General features: G+C 39.1%; 1 protein-coding gene across 1 annotated transcript; it reads left to right on the forward strand.

Moving 5' to 3' along the window:
- Positions 1–3,144: 3,144 nt before the first annotated feature.
- Positions 3,145–14,155, forward strand: naf1 (nuclear assembly factor 1 homolog (S. cerevisiae)). The gene is made up of 9 exons (XM_020609011.1): positions 3,145–3,358; positions 3,706–4,154; positions 6,363–6,504; positions 8,372–8,465; positions 8,620–8,702; positions 9,081–9,241; positions 9,386–9,437; positions 11,458–11,545; positions 11,648–14,155. The coding sequence occupies exons 2-9, from the start codon at positions 3,706–3,708 to the stop codon at positions 12,016–12,018; spliced, it is 1,440 nt and encodes a 479-aa protein (XP_020464667.1). The 5' UTR covers positions 3,145–3,358; the 3' UTR covers positions 12,019–14,155.
- Positions 14,156–18,486: the final 4,331 nt, after the last annotated feature.

Here is an 18,486-nt window from a genome sequence, read left to right on the forward strand (position 1 = left end):
CAACACACATCCTGATATAATCAGTAATCATCAAGGTACATCACTGATATTTTACTTACATTACAATACTTACATACGTCTTCATTAATTTTAATTGATTTTCAGTCTTTTAAATTAATAATTTTCAAGATGACGTATTATCCATTTTATTTAAGTAAAGGATATTAATTATTCCACCACTTCTGTACAGCTTGAAGGTATTAGTTCTTTATTTTAATTTTGCAATTATTTGAATGTTGACTTTTCAGTCCATTACAGACGTGACTAGATTATACATCTTTATGACTTGAATAATATGAGAAAATTAATTCAGAACAGGAACTTTCCTGGTATCCCCCACCACCACTCTTAAAGGAGAAAAACAAGGAAGGAAAAGGAAAAACATCTGCCCTGAGTAGCATGAGTATGAGGACAGATCTTTTTCTTGAGTTATCATAAAGATTTGAATAATAGTTTGCTTAATAATGGGTGCCTTGTTTATGATTTTGTGATTGTGTAAAATATGAATCACAATTTATTTCATTCGGAACCGCATGTCAGTTTGCAAAGACCATAAAATCCAGCGTAAGGTCTTTTGACAGTGAAGTCCTGTCATTTGTTGCTACAGCTTAAAGAGGAATGGAAATGGTTGATTTGGTACTAATACAGACACAAATGACTTGATTTAACAATGAATCCTTCTGCCCTTCTCTGTTTTTTGTTTGACTGTTTTTATAAATATTAAATTAAGTTGAGAAAGTGTTTAAATTGCATCTTCCCCTCCTACAGCTGCATAATAGTCATCTAGTGTCAGACTCTACACACACAGTAGGCTACATCATTCTGCACAGTGATGCTAAACCAAAACAGTTCAGTGAAGTAACGATAAAATAAACACATTTTTCAGTTAAACTCAGCGAATTTATGTCCTTGATAAAGTAACTTGTCCCACAATTTCTGTACTGAAGACTAGACCCAAGGGGAAACTACCCTGTGCAGCAACTTATATGAGTCAGAGCCATGTGTAGAACAGTTTCACACATAATACCACTTCATGGAATTTCTTAAAAGAGGTGCAGTGAGAAATGGAACGAACGTACATTATACACAGTCACTGCATAAATTGTTCATTTTTAGCATAGCTGGTTTGAAAACAGTATCTCTTTATAACAGGGGTTTTCAAACAGTGGCCTGTGGCCCCTGGTGGTCCACGAAGGCATTGCACGTGGTCCCTGACCATTCATTCAATAATGTACTGTAATTTCACTATAGGAATCTTTTAAGCAATCCCATCTGCAACCCTCTTCAGGATAAGTGGTATAGATGATGGATGCATGGATGGATGGATGGGTGAATGGAAGGAAGCACTGTCAGGTATTACTTATGGTTTGTGAATAATCTAACATTTAGAAAAGCCAAGGTGAATTTCAGGATTAAAATAGTGTGCCCATCTAGTTTATCGATCCCACAGTGGGCCTCAGATGATTTCTTAGTCTGAATGCTGGTCCCTGGGTCAGAATTAGTTGAAAACCCTGTGCTAAACAAATGAATGAGTGGACTATACTGAATAAAATGTAATGAAGTTAACACATTGATCTCATCTGCTGCTGATGTGTGTGTTTTTTAAATAATTGTGCATTAATTATTTGTGCTTCTCTGGATTAAAATGACAGCTCAGCATTTTCTTTACCCATTGCCATGGTGAATTGTAGTATCGGAGCACCACTGATGATGGAGTTTTATAGTTTTCATGCACAAGTGTCTAAGAATGGCCTCAAGAAAATCAGCCCACAGTTCAGGGTTAAATTCGGAGTCTGGAATACCCACCAGCAAACCTGCAGCCTTCCTGTGTGTTTCCCTGGTGCTGCACAGCATCATTTTCACAATAAAAATGAGAATACAACTAAATAAAAGAACCCTTTGAAAACAATTGAAGTATTACTTTACCACAAGGTTTTCTGAGATGTTTTGAATCTTAGCTTGGTAGTTTTCTATTTAGATGTTATGTGCAGAGAGCTAACTCTTATGTAGAATTCCAATATATGTTCTTTTAAACACCACAGTGCTGTGATGAGCACTTGTAATTATATTGTATTCTGAATACAATGACAAGAAAGACATCTTATTTCATCTATCTTATCTTATAATAAAATAGTTACTTAGACTTTAAAATGATTGTTTCTTAATGTCCTAGATAATGTCATACATTTGCTTTAAAGATATTACAATGAAACATTCAGGTTTGGATAAAATACGATTGAAAATGAATGTGGGTCATTTTAACCTGTCTTGTGCATTAAAGGGTGCAGAACATCTTGCATATCAGAGGGTTAAATATGACCAATAAAATTCAATTAAAATTAAAACTACCCGTGTCATTATTTTTGAAAGCATCTCCAATTTACTTTTAGTACCTTTTCACAGTACGTTATGCATTTGCTGTCGACTGCGCAACAGAGTTGCGCATACCCGGAAAAACATGAATGACCCACGTGTTGTGAACATGATGGTTGTAGGTCTGTGGATGGAGGTCAGATTAGTCTGAACCTAACTCCAGATGTCGTGTTCTGACACGCTTAACCTGACCCAACAGTTACGCTGTATCTGTCGTGCCCAGTCATAATCTAAACAAACCCTGACCCAAAGCCATGGAGGGGGCGCTACCGGAAACACTATGAAGGGGATCAGATTTCGAACCAAAATAACTCTGTCGGCCCGCGGTGGATGACAGTCTCGAACAGTTCTGGGATGAGAGCATGAGGATATTTGCGTCAAGCTCACAGACACAAACAATTGCCATCACAATTGTACCATTTTGCTTTCAAAATAAACTGTATAGCTATAGGTACGGGATTCAAATATTCATTAGGTATCAATTTAATAGTCTACTTTATACATTCCATAATATAGCCTATAGTCATTTGTGATATGAATGTTATATTATATGCCTATGTTGTCTTATTGTCTTGTCAAATGACTGCTTATACATAGGCAATCAGTAGTGTCAGTAGACTGGTGTACCAAATGCGTTATGTAGGATACTTTTGTGAAAAGGGCTACATAAAATCAAGTGTATTTTTTACACATTTTCCCTTTGGCATAACGACCCATTGTAAAGTTTGATCGCCTTGTATATAGCAGTTTTAATGGACGTCAACGAAGCTTATATTGTGAAGGTTGGCAACGGAAGTTAGTCTAGTTCATTCTGGTATGGTTGGCTGGGCTTCCTAGTTTCGTTGCTGAACGGGGTTTATTGCTTCGCGAAGAAACACGTGTTTTGTTAAATACTATAGTGTTACTTTTCTTACAAAGTGTTTCTGGAATATGATGGAGAAAAGTCTCTGAGTTCATCCAGGTTGGCGGCTGTAGAGGACACAAGGTAACATAAATTTAACGTTGTTAGCCCTGGTTAGCTGTTTAGCTAATTAGCCGACAAATGCCAGCGTGCATTTAGCTAAACAACAGTAAGAATCTTTTATCTTAGTTTGTCGACTTTGTATGTGTTTGTGATTTTGTTCAGAAATTATTTCCAAGGTGTCACTATTTTGTAGTTGATGGCAATTGTTTTGTTAGTTTTAAAGGTACTTTTTTACGTATAAATTAGTTTTGCAGCTTTTATTTACTATATTGTCATCAGTTCGTTTCAGGGCATTTGTAGCCTTTTTATAATAGATTAAGTATTCCAGCTATTGACATTAAGGGTTTACAATGTGTTTAACATTTCAGATGGATGAAAAAACATCTGAGGAGGACATGAGGGTTATTGTATCGACGCAACCAGAAAACCCCGCTGAAAGTGCAGAAATGTCATTAAATACACAAACAGATTCAGGAGAAGCAGGTGCTGCGCTTACAGAGTCAACAGCAGTGATGCTTCCTGTAGACAGTGTGTGTGAGACAGAGGACTGTGATAACAATAACTCAGAGGATTCAGACAGATACAAGGACAATGGACAGATGTTGCCAACACACCAGGAGGAGATGGAGGTTGCTGTGACAGAGCAGCTAGAAAATCTAATTGAGACCCCTGACAGTGCAAAGACATCATCAAGTACACCAACACATCCAAAGGAAACAGAAGCTGTGCATACAGATTCAACAGCAGCAACACTTTCTCTAGACAGTGTGTGTATACCAGAGGGATTTGAGGACGATAACTCGGAGGATTCAGACAGGTATTTACATACACAACAGAAGGAATTTATGCTTTTAGCCCAAAGATGCTGGTTACCAATATTTTGCGCTAGGAATGCACCAATACGATAAAACTTTTCAGTGCTCATACTCCTAAAAGTTGTCCAACTCTACACACCGATACCGCTTAACGACAACATTACATCAACCTTCCACTGGTTGGGCAGGTTGTTAGTTGGTGGGGAAGGCATTTCAGTGGTTCAAATGTGTGTTTTTTTTTTTTTTTTTTTTTTTTTTTTTTTATGGGCTTTGGGGGTCCCCCACGAGTGAGTCATTAGTCAAGAGGCCCATCAGTCAACTGAGACTCTTCCAGTCAGACTTCTAGTTTTAGCAGCAGTTTGCTCAATACTTCCCCTGTGGTCAGGGGGAATACCCTCTTCAAGGGTGCTACTGTATGATGCATGGATGTATAAGGTCTGAAGACACTATTTAGCAAAGTGCTGCCCAGAATGATGAGAAAAAGACAACAAAACCCACTAGGACAAGCCACATAAAGGTGAGATTTGTAGTTTAATACAACTGTTTTCAAAAACCATAGTCTAATTTTACAAGAGAAAAGACTTGAACAGTCACAACAGTGTGGCCGGTTTTGCATATGTGGCTCTGGTTTGTTTTCCAGTTTCCATTAAAGTGTAGCGCATAGCGGTTACCCAACTTTTTCTGTGACATGCATCCTTCTGAACAGGGCTAGGAAGCTAACAAATGTGCTGGGAAAACATTTTAATGAGGAATTTTAAATAAGAGGAATCATAAACATATATTTAGCAGTGCAAGCTGGTACAGATCAAATGTAACAACATTCGCTGTGGTTAACTGACGAGAGAAGCTTAAACATGTTGGTAAACTAGGCTATAACCACGTCTCAGAATTAAAAAGTGCCTATACGAGCATTGTTTCAACAGAAATACAAGTGTGCTTCCTGTCTTGTTATTCAGACAAATCCATATGGCAGCCTGACATTATATATCGTCAATTTAAATAGGTCACAGTTTAAATCTTGCATCATATGCAGCTCTCTATTGATTTTTAAATGCTCAGAAATATGTTCCTGTCACTCTTTTGCATCTGATTACTAATTTTCAGGCTATATATAAGGTAAAAAAAAAGAAAGAACAGATAGTGCAGCCCAATCTGAGTCAACTGACAAAATTCTTAGCCCTAAAGTGACAGTGACAAAAGAAAAGCCAACTGTGACTGCTCTGCTTTGTGTTTGTCTATGAGTGTCCCTCCCTCCCATAACACACAGACATGGGGCATATTACAGCGATGTCACTCACCACTTGATATGAGCAGCAAAATCCAACAGTAATAGAGAGAATAATGAATCACAGCAACATGCAGAAATGTGACATTTTCATTCTCCCCGTGGTCAAAATGCCCGGTCCTGTTCACCCACTAAACCCATACGGTGCTTGTTATGCTGATTGTAGTGAATTGTTGTGAACAAGAAGAAAACAAATGCTAATTTAATCTAGTTAACTGCAGGATATAATGAGTCCTGTAAAGGAAAATTAGTTGAATCCTTGTGGACTTGGAGGCTGAGACCAGCAACGCCTCTGCAGCAGTGCAGGAATGTGTCCCCAGAGAGGACAGGGTGTAGCCACAGACAGAAGCCATTTGAAAGTAAAGGCTGCTTGCTTGTTAAATTAAAAATATCATTTATATTGTCGACTGTGATATTATGCACTCCTAAACTTTGACATTCCGGGTGGAGGTCATGAAATCATTTCATCCCAACAGAGGGCTGCCGCCCTGCTATAGAGGTTGAAAACCACTGTATTACAGTATATTGTGTAGCAGGCCACAGGCATTCAGTCAGCTACACAATATGTTTGATCAGAATGATGGCAGTGCTGTTCATTACAAAAGTTTGAAGGGTAAATTGCACCATCTCCTATTATGTTATTTAATTACCCAAAAAAATGTAATCTCTTGAAAATAAAGACTGTGCCAAAAGTCATTATACTTCTATTTTCTATATTAGAAACATTGCATTATTATTATTATTAAGTACAGTTCATGTATTGGGCGGGTACTCGTATTTGAACTCAGTCTGAAAAATAGTGGTATTGGTGCATCCCTATTTTATACCAATCATTGACTTCATATTTGATGCCAGAAAAGTTTTAAACAGGAAGCAAAATTAAAATAAATAATAGATTCTGATGCTGTTCTTCTCCTGTCCTTAGTGACAGCTCTTCCTCTTCCTCCTCTTCCTCATCCTCTTCCTCATCTTCGTCTTCTCCTTCTGCCCCCATGTTTGAGGATGACGATGATGAGGGCTTCAGCCAGCCAGCCCCTGTCAAAACCAGAGACGAAGTCCTGCTTGAGGTCAGTCTGTGATCATATATTTGTGTGTGTTGTTTAAAGGCCGCCAAATGTGGGGATTTAGTCCATCTGTGGAGGGGTTGCCTTGTCCTGGAAAAACCCTGCCAACCTTTGTTCTGGGGGTTGTGTGGAAGACAGCGTCACACCAAGATGCCTGTCTCTGGTAGTAATGGCCAAAGAGCCCCTACTGAGTCACAAGCAACAGTGCCTGTGGAACTGCCATGTGCTCACACCACCGTGATGATCAACAGCTCCAGTTGGAGCAGGCCTGTGACAAGAGGACACTGAGTGATAAGGGGCAAATCCATGTTGAAGGACAGATAGGTGTGATTTTGTCTTTTATTCCCATGTTATGACTGTTGTTCTGTAGCTGAAATGTGAAGTTACAAAGCCAAAAAGAAAACGGCGTCTATCTTTTTGTCCGATTTAAACTTCATCAACTTAACTGTGGTAGAACAAGGAGTAGGAAAAATATACAAATTTAAAAACCTGAATATTATCTTTACAGTGATACCATGGACTGGCATGAGTTTTAGAATTAGAAACACTATTTTTAAAAAGGAGAGTGACATTATATTTGGGGCCTTCTTACTCCGCTACACATTAACATTATATTCTGAGTATTACAGCAACAAATTTAAAGCACACCAAAGACTATATAACAATAAATAAACATTTTTCTTACCTTCCATTATTTAAAATAGCCCACAACAGAGTGATGGGGCGAGAGCTCATTTTCATGTTGTTCTTTATTTATGTTTTCATATTTTTTTTATTGTTAAATATAGTAATGCTATAGTAGGCTATCTCTGTGCTGTTCACCTGACCTGTCCCTTCTGCACTAGCTCTTCCACAGCAGCAGCCTCCTCCATCTGTGCAGCTCTCTCTTCCTGACCCTCTCTTACTGCTTCAGCAGAACTGGGGGAAACCAATAAATATTCAAAACGAATCAACTGGATCACTAATAACACTGATCGGCTTTCCCATGTCTTTTGTCAATATATTCCAATGGATTGAGGGGGCAAACATTCAGCATCAGAGTTTATGAACTAGCAATAATTGTGTTCACTTCCAGAGCGGTCCATATACATCCCATGCTACACAGTGGCAAGAAAAAGTATGTGAACCTTTTGGAATTTTATGGTTTTCTGCATTAATTTGTCATAAAATGTGATCTGATTTTCATTTAAATCAAGAGTACTGAAGAATATAATGTGCCTAATATAACAACGCAAAACAATTCTGATCGTTCATGTCTTTATTGAACACACTCATTCAACATTCAAAATGGTAGTGGAAAAAGTAAGTGAACCCTGGAATCAACTGGTTCATGCCCGCTCTGTAAACAAATGTAATAATAATTATTATTGGTGACATTATTGATGTCTCTCTCTCTCTGACACACACTTTTATATTCACTTCTCTGTTGCATTTGAGTACTCAAAAACAAATTAGTCTGAGGAACACAGCCTAGTGTTTCTCCTGTTTGTACAGTTTTTCAATTAAGTCGATGACTGACGGATTTTAAATGAACAAAACCTGTTGGTTGGGTGACTACGCTACTTAACGTGTTATTGTGTGTAGTGGGCTAATAGACTCAATGTATACAGCAGCAGAACAACATGAAGTGTTTTACAAGACTAGGTAACACTGAAAGTTGGTTTACCTTCACATCAGTAACCATTTCATCCCTAGGTCTAAACAATTGCCACGAGCTGTGTTGAATGCAGAACCATCTGACCAGACATCTTTTTACACACTTTTTGGCCGCATTGTCCTGCTAGCTGGATATCTCTGAATTTTATGAACAGGTTGACTGTAACCTTTAACACCATCAGAACATAGGCTGAAATGTTTTGTTTGTGTATAGGAGCTGCCGGCGGTAGAGGAGGTGTGTTTGTCGTTACCAGAGGATGCAGAACTACAGCCTGTAGGAACAGTCTCCAGTATCATACAACAACTTGGTAAATAAACACACACCCTCATACTAAGGTCAAATTTCATTATTTCCTGTCTAATTTCTAAAAAAAAAAAAAAACAGACATTTTTCCATAAGTGGAAGCTGTGATGTTTTCATTTTGGCACCTCTGTCTTTAACTGCTTTTTCCATTTCCATAGTTATCATCCAGTCTCTAAAAGACACGCCCCCTCTGACTGATGACAGCATCATCTTTAGATCTGATAGACTGGCTGTGGGCAAGGTGGGTGGACCAGCAGAAACCTGGCTGTCCTTTAACATGCCATTCCAGTGACCACAGTGATGTGGTCAGTCGGTCTGTATGGGTCAGCCTACATAAGCCGACCCTCCTTCACAACACTTCTCGACCAGGGCTAGATGCGTATTGGATGCTGCCTCTCTTTGGTGACCTGACACTGCTATAAGAAATTGAACTAAATTCAATGATACCACTGTTTAAATGCCATTTAACTGATTTGCCAAAAAGTAAGGGAGGGAGAGAGAAATAGAAAGCACAAGCATGTAACCAATCAGGAGAGAGTGACTGCAAATGAACAGACTTAGAGGGGAAACATTTTGTTGCTTTCCACATGGTAATAAGTTTCTGTTGTTTGTGTCTCAGGTGTTTGAGGTGTTTGGTCCGGTGTCCAGTCCACTATATATTTTACGTTTTAACTCTATGGAGCATCTGCTCAGCAAGGGGTTGACACAGGGACTGACTGTTTATTATGCACCAGCCATCAAAGAGTACACAGGATACATCCTCACGCAACAGCTCAGACTGTAAGTACACAAATGCATAGAGCATACCACTGAGTTGGACCAATATGAAAAGTATTCACTTTGCCTTTTAGTTATCAGCTCTGATGTGATGGATTGATGTTTATTCCTGGCCAGTATGTTGTAGTGAAAGTGCTTTCCCTTCAGTTTAAAGGGATCAGATGCATCCTGGAAGAATGACCAAGAACCACCAGTCGAGGTAGGCACTACAGGTAGTGACACATGCCAGGTGAAGCATGTGTCACTACCACTCTGTGATTAAACAAATCTGTAATCACTGTAGCTAATGGAAACTGTCGTTTTATAGTTTAAATGATAAGGACAGTCATTTTCTATATTAATATTTTCAGCCATCCCCATACAGACACTCAAATGGATGACAATTTGCCTCCACTCATAGTTAATGTTTGTCAGTCCTGGATTAGCTCATTTGTCTGTGCCACAGACCTCTGTTGCTGTTCAAAAAGGCTTGAGAACACATCAGTGAAACACACCGCTGTAGAAACACCAGACCTGAGCGTGAGGTGCTACCAGAATGTAAACAAAGCTGAGAGGTTGCACATTATCTTGCCTATGTGCAGTTGACTGACTCGTTCCAACTTCAGGAAATTATGGCCTCATGGAGCCTTTGGGGTCAAGTTGTCAGGTCTGGGGTTTCGTTATGAAAAACGTGTCACCCAGCACAGCAGTGTGTTTCACTGATGTGTTTTTGATTGTTTTAGAGCGACTATTGAGCTCTGTTGCACAGTTGAACAAGTTAAGCCAGGACTGCCAGCTGACAGACTTTAACTGTGAGTACAGGCAGTTCACTGTCAGTTTTATTCTCTGTATGGAGATTACTGTAAATAATGTTAATATAGAAAATGCCTTATCCTTTAAAACAGCATTCTCAGTTTTGTTTTCTTTCTTTCTGGCTCTATTGGTGTCTTCGAGTCTTATGTGCAGAGGGCTGAAGATGGATGCAGTAACATGGGATGGGGGCAGGGGTTAGTGTGCCTGTGGTGCAGTAGCATTCACACTACAGTTTGTCGATACCTCCCAGGACCTGACGATGTCCTGTGGAGATTAAACAAGCATTCTAAAATAAGTTGTAGGCTTGGGTTTAGATGTTTTTATATGTTTGTGTGACTTGCCTCCATTTTATCAAGGACTCTTTAGAGCAGGGGTGGCCAGTCCCAGTCCTGCTTGTTTTCCAACTATCCCTACCCACTGCTGATTAGTTGGGTCAGGTGTGCTCAGTCAATCAGATGCACAAGATAGCATTGTCTGTCAACAGTCTGGTGTCCTAAATAAACCCTGCTGTGTCCACAAACTGCCCTTTCTGTCACCTTCCAGATACAGTTTGTCACAGCTTTCTGGAGTGTCAAGAGACTTGCAGAGAGAGTTCAGCTCTTAACAGTTTTTTTAAATAGGTTTCCACTTTACTGACAAATGTTCTGATGTTTTTTTTTTATTTTATTTTTTTATGATGCTGTGTATAAAATACAAAACCTAGAGAAGTAGCAGTTGGTGAATCTTGCAGTGGGACAGACCAGGATGTTCATTTATGAAAAACAAACTAGAAATGTTTGTGTCTGGTGAGGGCCAGAGTCAGAGTGGACTCCAGGGTGTGTTCTTCATACGTCCCTAAACAGATCCAAGATCAGATGAGTAATCCTGGATTTTCTAATGCCTGCTAAGGTTAGCTAAGTATTTTGGCTCTTCAACCCCCTTCAGTGAGTCACTTCCTGCTCTGAGACCCTTTATATCTTTGAAGTTATCTTGTTTACATTGAATAAGCCTGAGAACAAACCTGCTCCCGAGTAGGTTTAAGATTACGTATGTGTTGCCATGACGAGAAGTCCTGTGAGACTTTTGAAGAACTGACATGTTCAGGATAATGTGAAATTGTGGACAAGTTATCCAGCTAACCTGTAAATTCAAGTATGAAGAACACCCCCTAGTTTTACAGTGGGTTGTGTCAGGTTGATTTCTCAGAGGTGTCTTACTGTTGTGATCTGTTGCTGAGAGGAAGCCATGCTTTTTTAACTCTGTTTCTATGAGGCGCTTTGTTTTGTTTTATATTAAACCAAAAGAACAAATTAATTCACAAGAAATACATAACACATATGTGAAGCACTTCAAGTTTTTTAATTGTTGAATCTGGTAACTGCCCTTTCAAGATTCTTATTTAATGAGTAAGTCCTTTAAAAGTAAGATCTCTCTCTCTGTCTCTCTAGGCTTTAGATTATAGTGACGATGAGAAAGAGCAGGAAGCGAAGAGGAAAGTGAAAAACTCCAAAAAGCGGAGGGATGATAGTAATGCAGGTAAACACATGCTGTTGCTCTGCTGTATACTCCATATTTCTGAATGAAGATAATCGTTAGTCTGACTAGTCCTAATCCTTATGTCTTTTTTTTTTTTTTCAGAAAATGCTGCCAGCATTACCCAGAACACCTCACAGCAGCAGCCTGACGTCAGGGGTTCCCCATCAAGACATGCAGGGCCTGCGTTCAGGCACCAGAACCCGAGGAACAAGCAGCCACCGTTCCAACACACACGTCCACCACCACCACCACCCAGACAAGTACATGCGCCTCCCATGTACCTCCCACCTTCCCATGCTTACCCTCCTCCACCTCCTCACCATTTTCCCCCACCCAATGTTCATCTTTACCCCCCTCCTCCATCTTTTTTCAACCCATCTTTCCCCTTACCTCTTTGGCCACCAAACTTTGTCCCATTCGCTGACCTCCCTCCTCCTCCCCCTCCTCCTCCTCCTCCTCCACCACCTCAGTGATTCCCCCCATACACTCTGTACATGTACACTCTTACCTACTGGTAAGATCTTGTTAGAACAATATTATTTGTTTTTAGACTGGACAATCATCCATGCTGATCAATCGCTGACTGTGCTAGTTAATGGTGTGCTTTCATTGATTATAAAATCAAATATAAACAGGGCTGATGGAGCCAGTTGATGTACGTTGACCAACCGCCTCTGCAGTGTTTGTAATTTATCATATGTGTCTCAAGACCTGTGAGAAAACAACTGCCCAACTTGTAAATGACGTGCTCAACGTGTGAGAAACAAGAGCCTGCTACTTAAAGTCTATATGTGTGAACAAGATGTAAGATTCTATCATTTCTCCTGATCTCACTGTCTGAGGTAATGCCAGAATCCAATGGGCACATTTAAATATGCTTGAATGTCAAGCACCTGATCCAACAAGTGAGGGCTCACCTGGCTGAGTTTTGTGTCCTTACTTGACAGCTAAGTTGACAAGAGGAAATGTATGGTCAACTTGATGAAATCCTTAACATTTGTGTATTTGGTCAGACTTTGCTTGAACGAAGAATTGTGTATTCTCTTAGTGTAGACAAGTAGAACTGTCAGGGTGTTGTGCGTCACAGTGCACTGAGTGCATCAGGTCATCGAGTTTTCTCGATACTTCTGACCAAATGTGTTTGAGGCTGTTGCATACACATTAGACATACTAAGTTAGTGCCACTTGTATTCAGTTTTGGGTTAAAATTGTTTGATAAGCAATAATATGTCACAGTTAAACCAGCCTGGATTTTTAGTTTCTTCATTTTTATGTAACTTTAAATTTCAAATGTGAGTTACTGTATGGAGTCCAGACTTCATAACATTGTTGTATTGGCTGGAAATATGCTCTGAAAACCCAACAAGTTGCTCGTGATTTTTTTTTTTTTATACTAGAATATTTTGTAAATAACATTTACGCTATATGAAGGCCATCATTCGGAAACGTCTCTGTGCAAGATGTGCGTCAGTGTTTTGAGCCACATTTGTATAAATAGTTGTTTTCTATGGAGTTAATTGATAGAGCAAAAAGGAGAGTGAATATTGGACTTGTATTCATCAGGTAGATGAGCAACATGGTTGTGCAGTAGTTAGCAATGGTCACCTCAGAAGATTCCTGGGTCAAATCCCAACCAGGGCCTTTTCTATGTGGAGTTTACATATTCTCTCTGTAGCTTAATTAGAGGGTTCTAAATTGCCCCAGAGGGCTGTGTCAGCAGGGGCATCTGGCAGGGTGACCACCCCACCCCAAACACACACACAGCTGGGAGTAGCTAAAAAAGAAATCGCATTTATCTGGTACACATGATTCCAACTGAATGTTGGCTGTGTAAAAAGACGAACATGTTAAGACAGTTATAGATAGTTAATAAGATAATGATGCTAATGTTGCAATTTCGAGCTGTTTCCACTACCCGCAAGTGGCCAAAAAGTCATGTATTGTGTGTGCGCTGTATGTGATTTTTACCATAAACATATTAAACTGATTTTGGTGGAGAGTTGTGGATAAATGTAGCCATCCTGTCATTTGTCGATGACCCACTCTGTTATAGTGTATTCAAAATGACAGCTGTCCAAAAATAAATGTCATTTGATAAATTATTTTGTATTGCACCACTCTCATTTGCCACAAAGTGGTGCTAAAGCTGCATTTCAAAAATTATTATACCAGTACATCTGCAAAATGGAAATTGTGCTTGATTTGTGCCTGTTTTTCTACACAAGCAGTGACTTTGAGCTTATAGACATCTGCAATATGGACCACAGATGATGAGCTCTGAGCTAACTCGATGTACAGTACATCAAATAGCAACATGTATGTTGAATATTGTACACGGTCCCTTACAGATATACAGTTGTAAGATAGACATTTTATATATAAATCATTCATGAAACACTATTTAAGCTGATAAAACACAGTCATAATCATTCATGTCTGTATTGAACACACTCAAACCTAAAAGGTGATGGTGGAAAAAGTAATGGCAACATTATTTTAATAACTGGTTGAACCTTGTTTGGCAGCATAAACATCAGCAAGCTCCTCTTGTAGCTGTGGATTAGACCTGGACAACATTCAGGAGGAATTATGGACCATTCTTCCTGACAGAACAGCTTCAGCTCAGCCATATTCTTAGGATGTCCAGTGTGAAAGGCTCTCTTGAGGTCATTCCACAGCATCTTTATTGGGCTGAGGTCTGGGTTCTGACTGGGCCACTCCAAAAGGTGGATTTTGTGTCTTCAAAGCCATTCTGTAGTAGATTTAGGGTCACTGTTCTGCTGCGTCACCCAGCTTGTTCTGAGCTTCAGCTTTCCAACAGATAAGCTCTGGAATTCATTTCCCCCTCCACAATGGCAAGCGGTGCAGGTTCAGAGGCAGCAAATCAGCCCCAAATCATGATGCTTGCCTCTAAAGTACTTTACTGTTGGGATGTTTTCATGTTGGCATGAAGCTCTCTTTTTATGCCATACATAGTGCTGCAGGTTCTTCCCAAAAAATGTTATCTTCATTGCATCTGTCCACAGGACATTTTCCCAGTTGTGTTGTGGAGTGTTAAGGTGGTCTTTGGCAAACTTCAGGTATACTGCAATGTTGTTTTTGGAAAGCAGTGGCTTCCTCTGTGGTGTCCTGCCATGGATACCATGCCTGTTTAATATTTTGCATATGGATGACTTATGAACAGAGGTGTTAACCAACTCCAATAGAGCCTTCAAGTCCTTAGCTATTACTCTGTGGTTCTTTTTTTACCTCATTGTGCATTGTGCCTTTGGACTGATCTTGGCTGGGCACCCACTTCTATGAAGAGTAGCCACAGTACCAAATTGTCTCCATTTATAGACATTAGACAGTATGTCTAACTGTGGAACGATGAATATCTAAAGTCTTTGTGATGTTTCTGTAGCCCTTTTCAGCTACATATAAATCAACAACTCTTGATCGTAGGTTTTCTGAGATCTCCTTTTTGCAAGGCCTGGCTCACATCAGCTGATGCTACTTATGAACAGCACACTGACACTGTTTGAGTGTTTTTATAAGTCAAGATAGTTCTAAACCACACCTCCATTCTCATTCCATTGATTGGACTCCAGGTTTGCTAACACCAGACTCTAGTTGAGGTTTAGTGACATTAGAAGCCTGGTGTTGCCATTACTTTTTCCACCTTCACTTTGTATGTCGCTCCCCCATGATCCTGGTTACGATAAGCAGTATAGATAATGGATGGATGATATTTGTGACTTTGGTCAAGATCACATCACATTTCATGACCAATTGATGCAGAAAACCAGGAAAGTATTTTTTTCTTGAGACTGGAAATTTAAATAAATAAAAATAAAATGGAACAAGGAACCCCAGCTAGACTGAGGTCACAAGCCAAAACAATTGGAAACCACTGGTACATACTGTAAAAGTGTGTTGTGTTTTATAAGCTTATTCTTTGTTTTTTGTATAAAGTCTAACTCTGCAAAATGACTTAGCAAAATGCTATAGCTATCATATAAATATTAAACACTCAAGAAAAGAATGTCTAAATGTTACTTGTACAAATTTATTTGAGATTTTTTTTTATCCCTTCCTTATGTCCCCTCAGTCTGTGAATGAGTTCAACATCTGTATTAACAGTTGATAACAGAGCTGTTGGCCTTTTTTAAAAGTTTAAACCTGCAGTGTTGTAAAGCATGTATTACTTCTCTATACAAATGCTGAATAGAATGGTGGTGGGTGCATATGTTTTCCACTCTTTATAATTTCATTGTATTAGATGATTACTAGTATTACTAAAGCTCACTAATTAACACAGTCTCTTGTCTCTTATAACAGAGGTGCTAGTAGGTGAATTTTGTTACCATTTGACAAAGCCAGGCTAGACGTTTGCCCATTTCCAGGCTTTGTGCTAAGGTAAGCTAACCAGCTGCAGGTTGTAGTCTTATTTTTGAAGTTCATCAATCCCAGTAGGTCAAACAATGGACTCTAGCTGGAGTATGTCAAATGTGCTGCTGCTGCATTCATTGTGATATGTATTAAGATTCCCATTAGCAACACGTTACTTCTGGCTTTGTACTTGTTGCCATTCTCAAGCCGGTGCATCACAGTCTGAATGACTCTTTTAACCTAGTTATGTGCAATATACAGTAGTTCATGTTGTCCTCTGAACATTTTGAAAACCCTCTAACCCTCACTTTGTTTGGCTGGATCCTGATCCCTCCCAGCCCCTTCATTGTCCCTCTCTCCCTTGCACATTAATTTCAATTAAGGTACATGTTGTTGCAGCTGAGTGGAGATCATATAGATTTTATTTAATACATTTACTAATAATGAACTTTTTACACATTGCAGCAATCAGTATGATGAAATCCAGTAAAAGTGCAGTGACAGTGACACCTCAAGAATTTTAATGTCAGTGTGTTTCAAAGAAATATCCCCACGTCTTATTTTTATTACAGCAGGAAGTTGAAAGATTCTCAGCTGTATTACAGTAAGATAACTGTTGAATAAAACAGACAAACAAACAAAAATAGATTTAGATTGACTGATCATGGATTTATTGCAGACGGAAAGTACAGGATTATTGTTACAGAGTCCACACATAAAGGAGCTCTTCGTTGACCTGTCAGCAACACATGCCAGATATTTAGAAACTAGTCCAATATATAATAATATAAATATATAACCCTTCAATTAACTGAATGAGAGCAGTCATTAATCAGCAAAGCTGTATAAATTACACACATTTACAAACATTTACATACATTAATGAACTTGGCAGTATAAATGAAAACTATAATTTGTGGATTTCCCCATGGCTCAATCCTTGGGCCACATTATGCATAACAATACAAGCAATTATGAATATTATGTATTTTCAACAATTTTGAATTGATGAAATCTGTTTAACACCTTTTCCCCAGGTTTTACTCAAACTACTTCAGCTCATTTACAATAGAGCTGCCAACAACAAAGATACAGATAAATTACTGCTGCTTATCTCTAAATTTCTTAGTAGTTTAAGACTACAATACATCTCTGACTGTTTTTTGGCTTTCCTGGTCATTTGATGTCAGCCTTCTAACTATTCCCAGACCCCAAACTAAACAGGTACATATTAACAGCAATAAGCTTCACCTTCATTCACTACAGATATACAGTAGAATAGACTTCCAGAAGATGTTAAACTTGGCCCGGCATTGACTATCTTCTAATCCAGGTTTAAAAATTTTATATATGTTTAAGGCTTTACATTCTGTCTGAACCATAAGCATTTTCCATATTGCACTGAAAATTCAACCTATCTTGTACTTTCTTTTTCATTTCAGTTACTGTAAAATTAGTTCTGCTCTTATAATAAAGATTTTGATGTTGTCTTTTTGATTGTTGTTTTAATTATTGAATCCACTTTTGATTTTACTTTGTGTATACTGTACAATACAAATAAACTTGCTTTGCTTTGCAATCAGTGCAGAGAAACTCCACCTTTAAAGCTGTGTTTTTGCATATTTCACTCAAGCAATGTAAAACAGTTTAGTGCAAATGCACATGCAAATTAAACAGGCACTGACTGAGCAGAACTACAGGGATGCTTCTTAATTCAGTCTGCATTTCAGGTACCCACAGACTAGAAATGTTTTATTTGTTTTATCTCTTCCTAAGACAGTTCATCCATTTTAGCTTGCCCAGGTTGTGCAGGTGGTAAAAGCAGTAAGTGGTCGAGCTTAGCAGAACATACCATAAATTAAACATGTAGACCGCACAAAAGTGTGCCACCTCTAATCCGTGGTCTCTAAACACAAGAGCAACTGCTGGGAGGTAACAAATCACCCCATAGACCTGAATCATTACAACCATGATGAAAGCTTTCTTTTTCATCAGATAATTCAGACTTTCTTTATTGATTTGTCTTCCCTCTCTAGCATTCCTTCCCCTTTCCCCCCTTCCGTCACCTGGAGGGGGGCGGATTAGGGCTCTGAGGATGGATGCACAGCAGAGGGAATTGATGACAAAAATGAGGAGGAATATAGTGCACTGGAATAACAGGAATTGAGCGACATAGTCCTTTTGAATCACACACAGGGCAATGGCCACAGAACAAGTAATAAAAACAGATATCCATGCTGAAGCTAATATGGCTACCCGATAACGCAGGGGCCTGTACATGAGAAAGACAATGGGATGTTCCACAGCCAGGTAGCGTTCTACACAGATGAGGCACTGGAACAGTGGACGGCCAAATGCCACAAGACAGAAGAGAAAACTCCATGTGTACTGAGAGAATTGATGGAAGAGGAAGATGCCTGACATGGCCAAAAGGTTGGCAAGGTCAACAATTAAATCAGTGATCAACATGTTGCAGCTAGACAAATCTGTCTTCTTTGTGATTGGAGGGGAAGCCAACAGCCACAAGGTCCAGCTTTTCAGAAACAAACCAAACAGGGAGGTGCCGATTC

Source organism: Monopterus albus, unplaced genomic scaffold (assembly GCF_001952655.1).
Source record: "Monopterus albus unplaced genomic scaffold, M_albus_1.0 scaffold97.1, whole genome shotgun sequence".
Taxonomy (NCBI): Eukaryota; Metazoa; Chordata; class Actinopteri; order Synbranchiformes; family Synbranchidae; genus Monopterus; species Monopterus albus.

Excerpts from the sequence above, each read along its gene's own strand:
- naf1 (XM_020609011.1), top strand. The coding sequence starts at position 3,706 with ATGGATGAAAAAACATCTGAGGAGGACATGAGGGTTATTGTATCGACG. Across the intron at positions 8,703-9,080 it reads ATAGACTGGCTGTGGGCAAG|GTGTTTGAGGTGTTTGGTCC; the intron begins GTGGGTGGACCA and ends TTTGTGTCTCAG. Across the intron at positions 9,242-9,385 it reads CTCACGCAACAGCTCAGACT|TTTAAAGGGATCAGATGCAT; the intron begins GTAAGTACACAA and ends CTTTCCCTTCAG.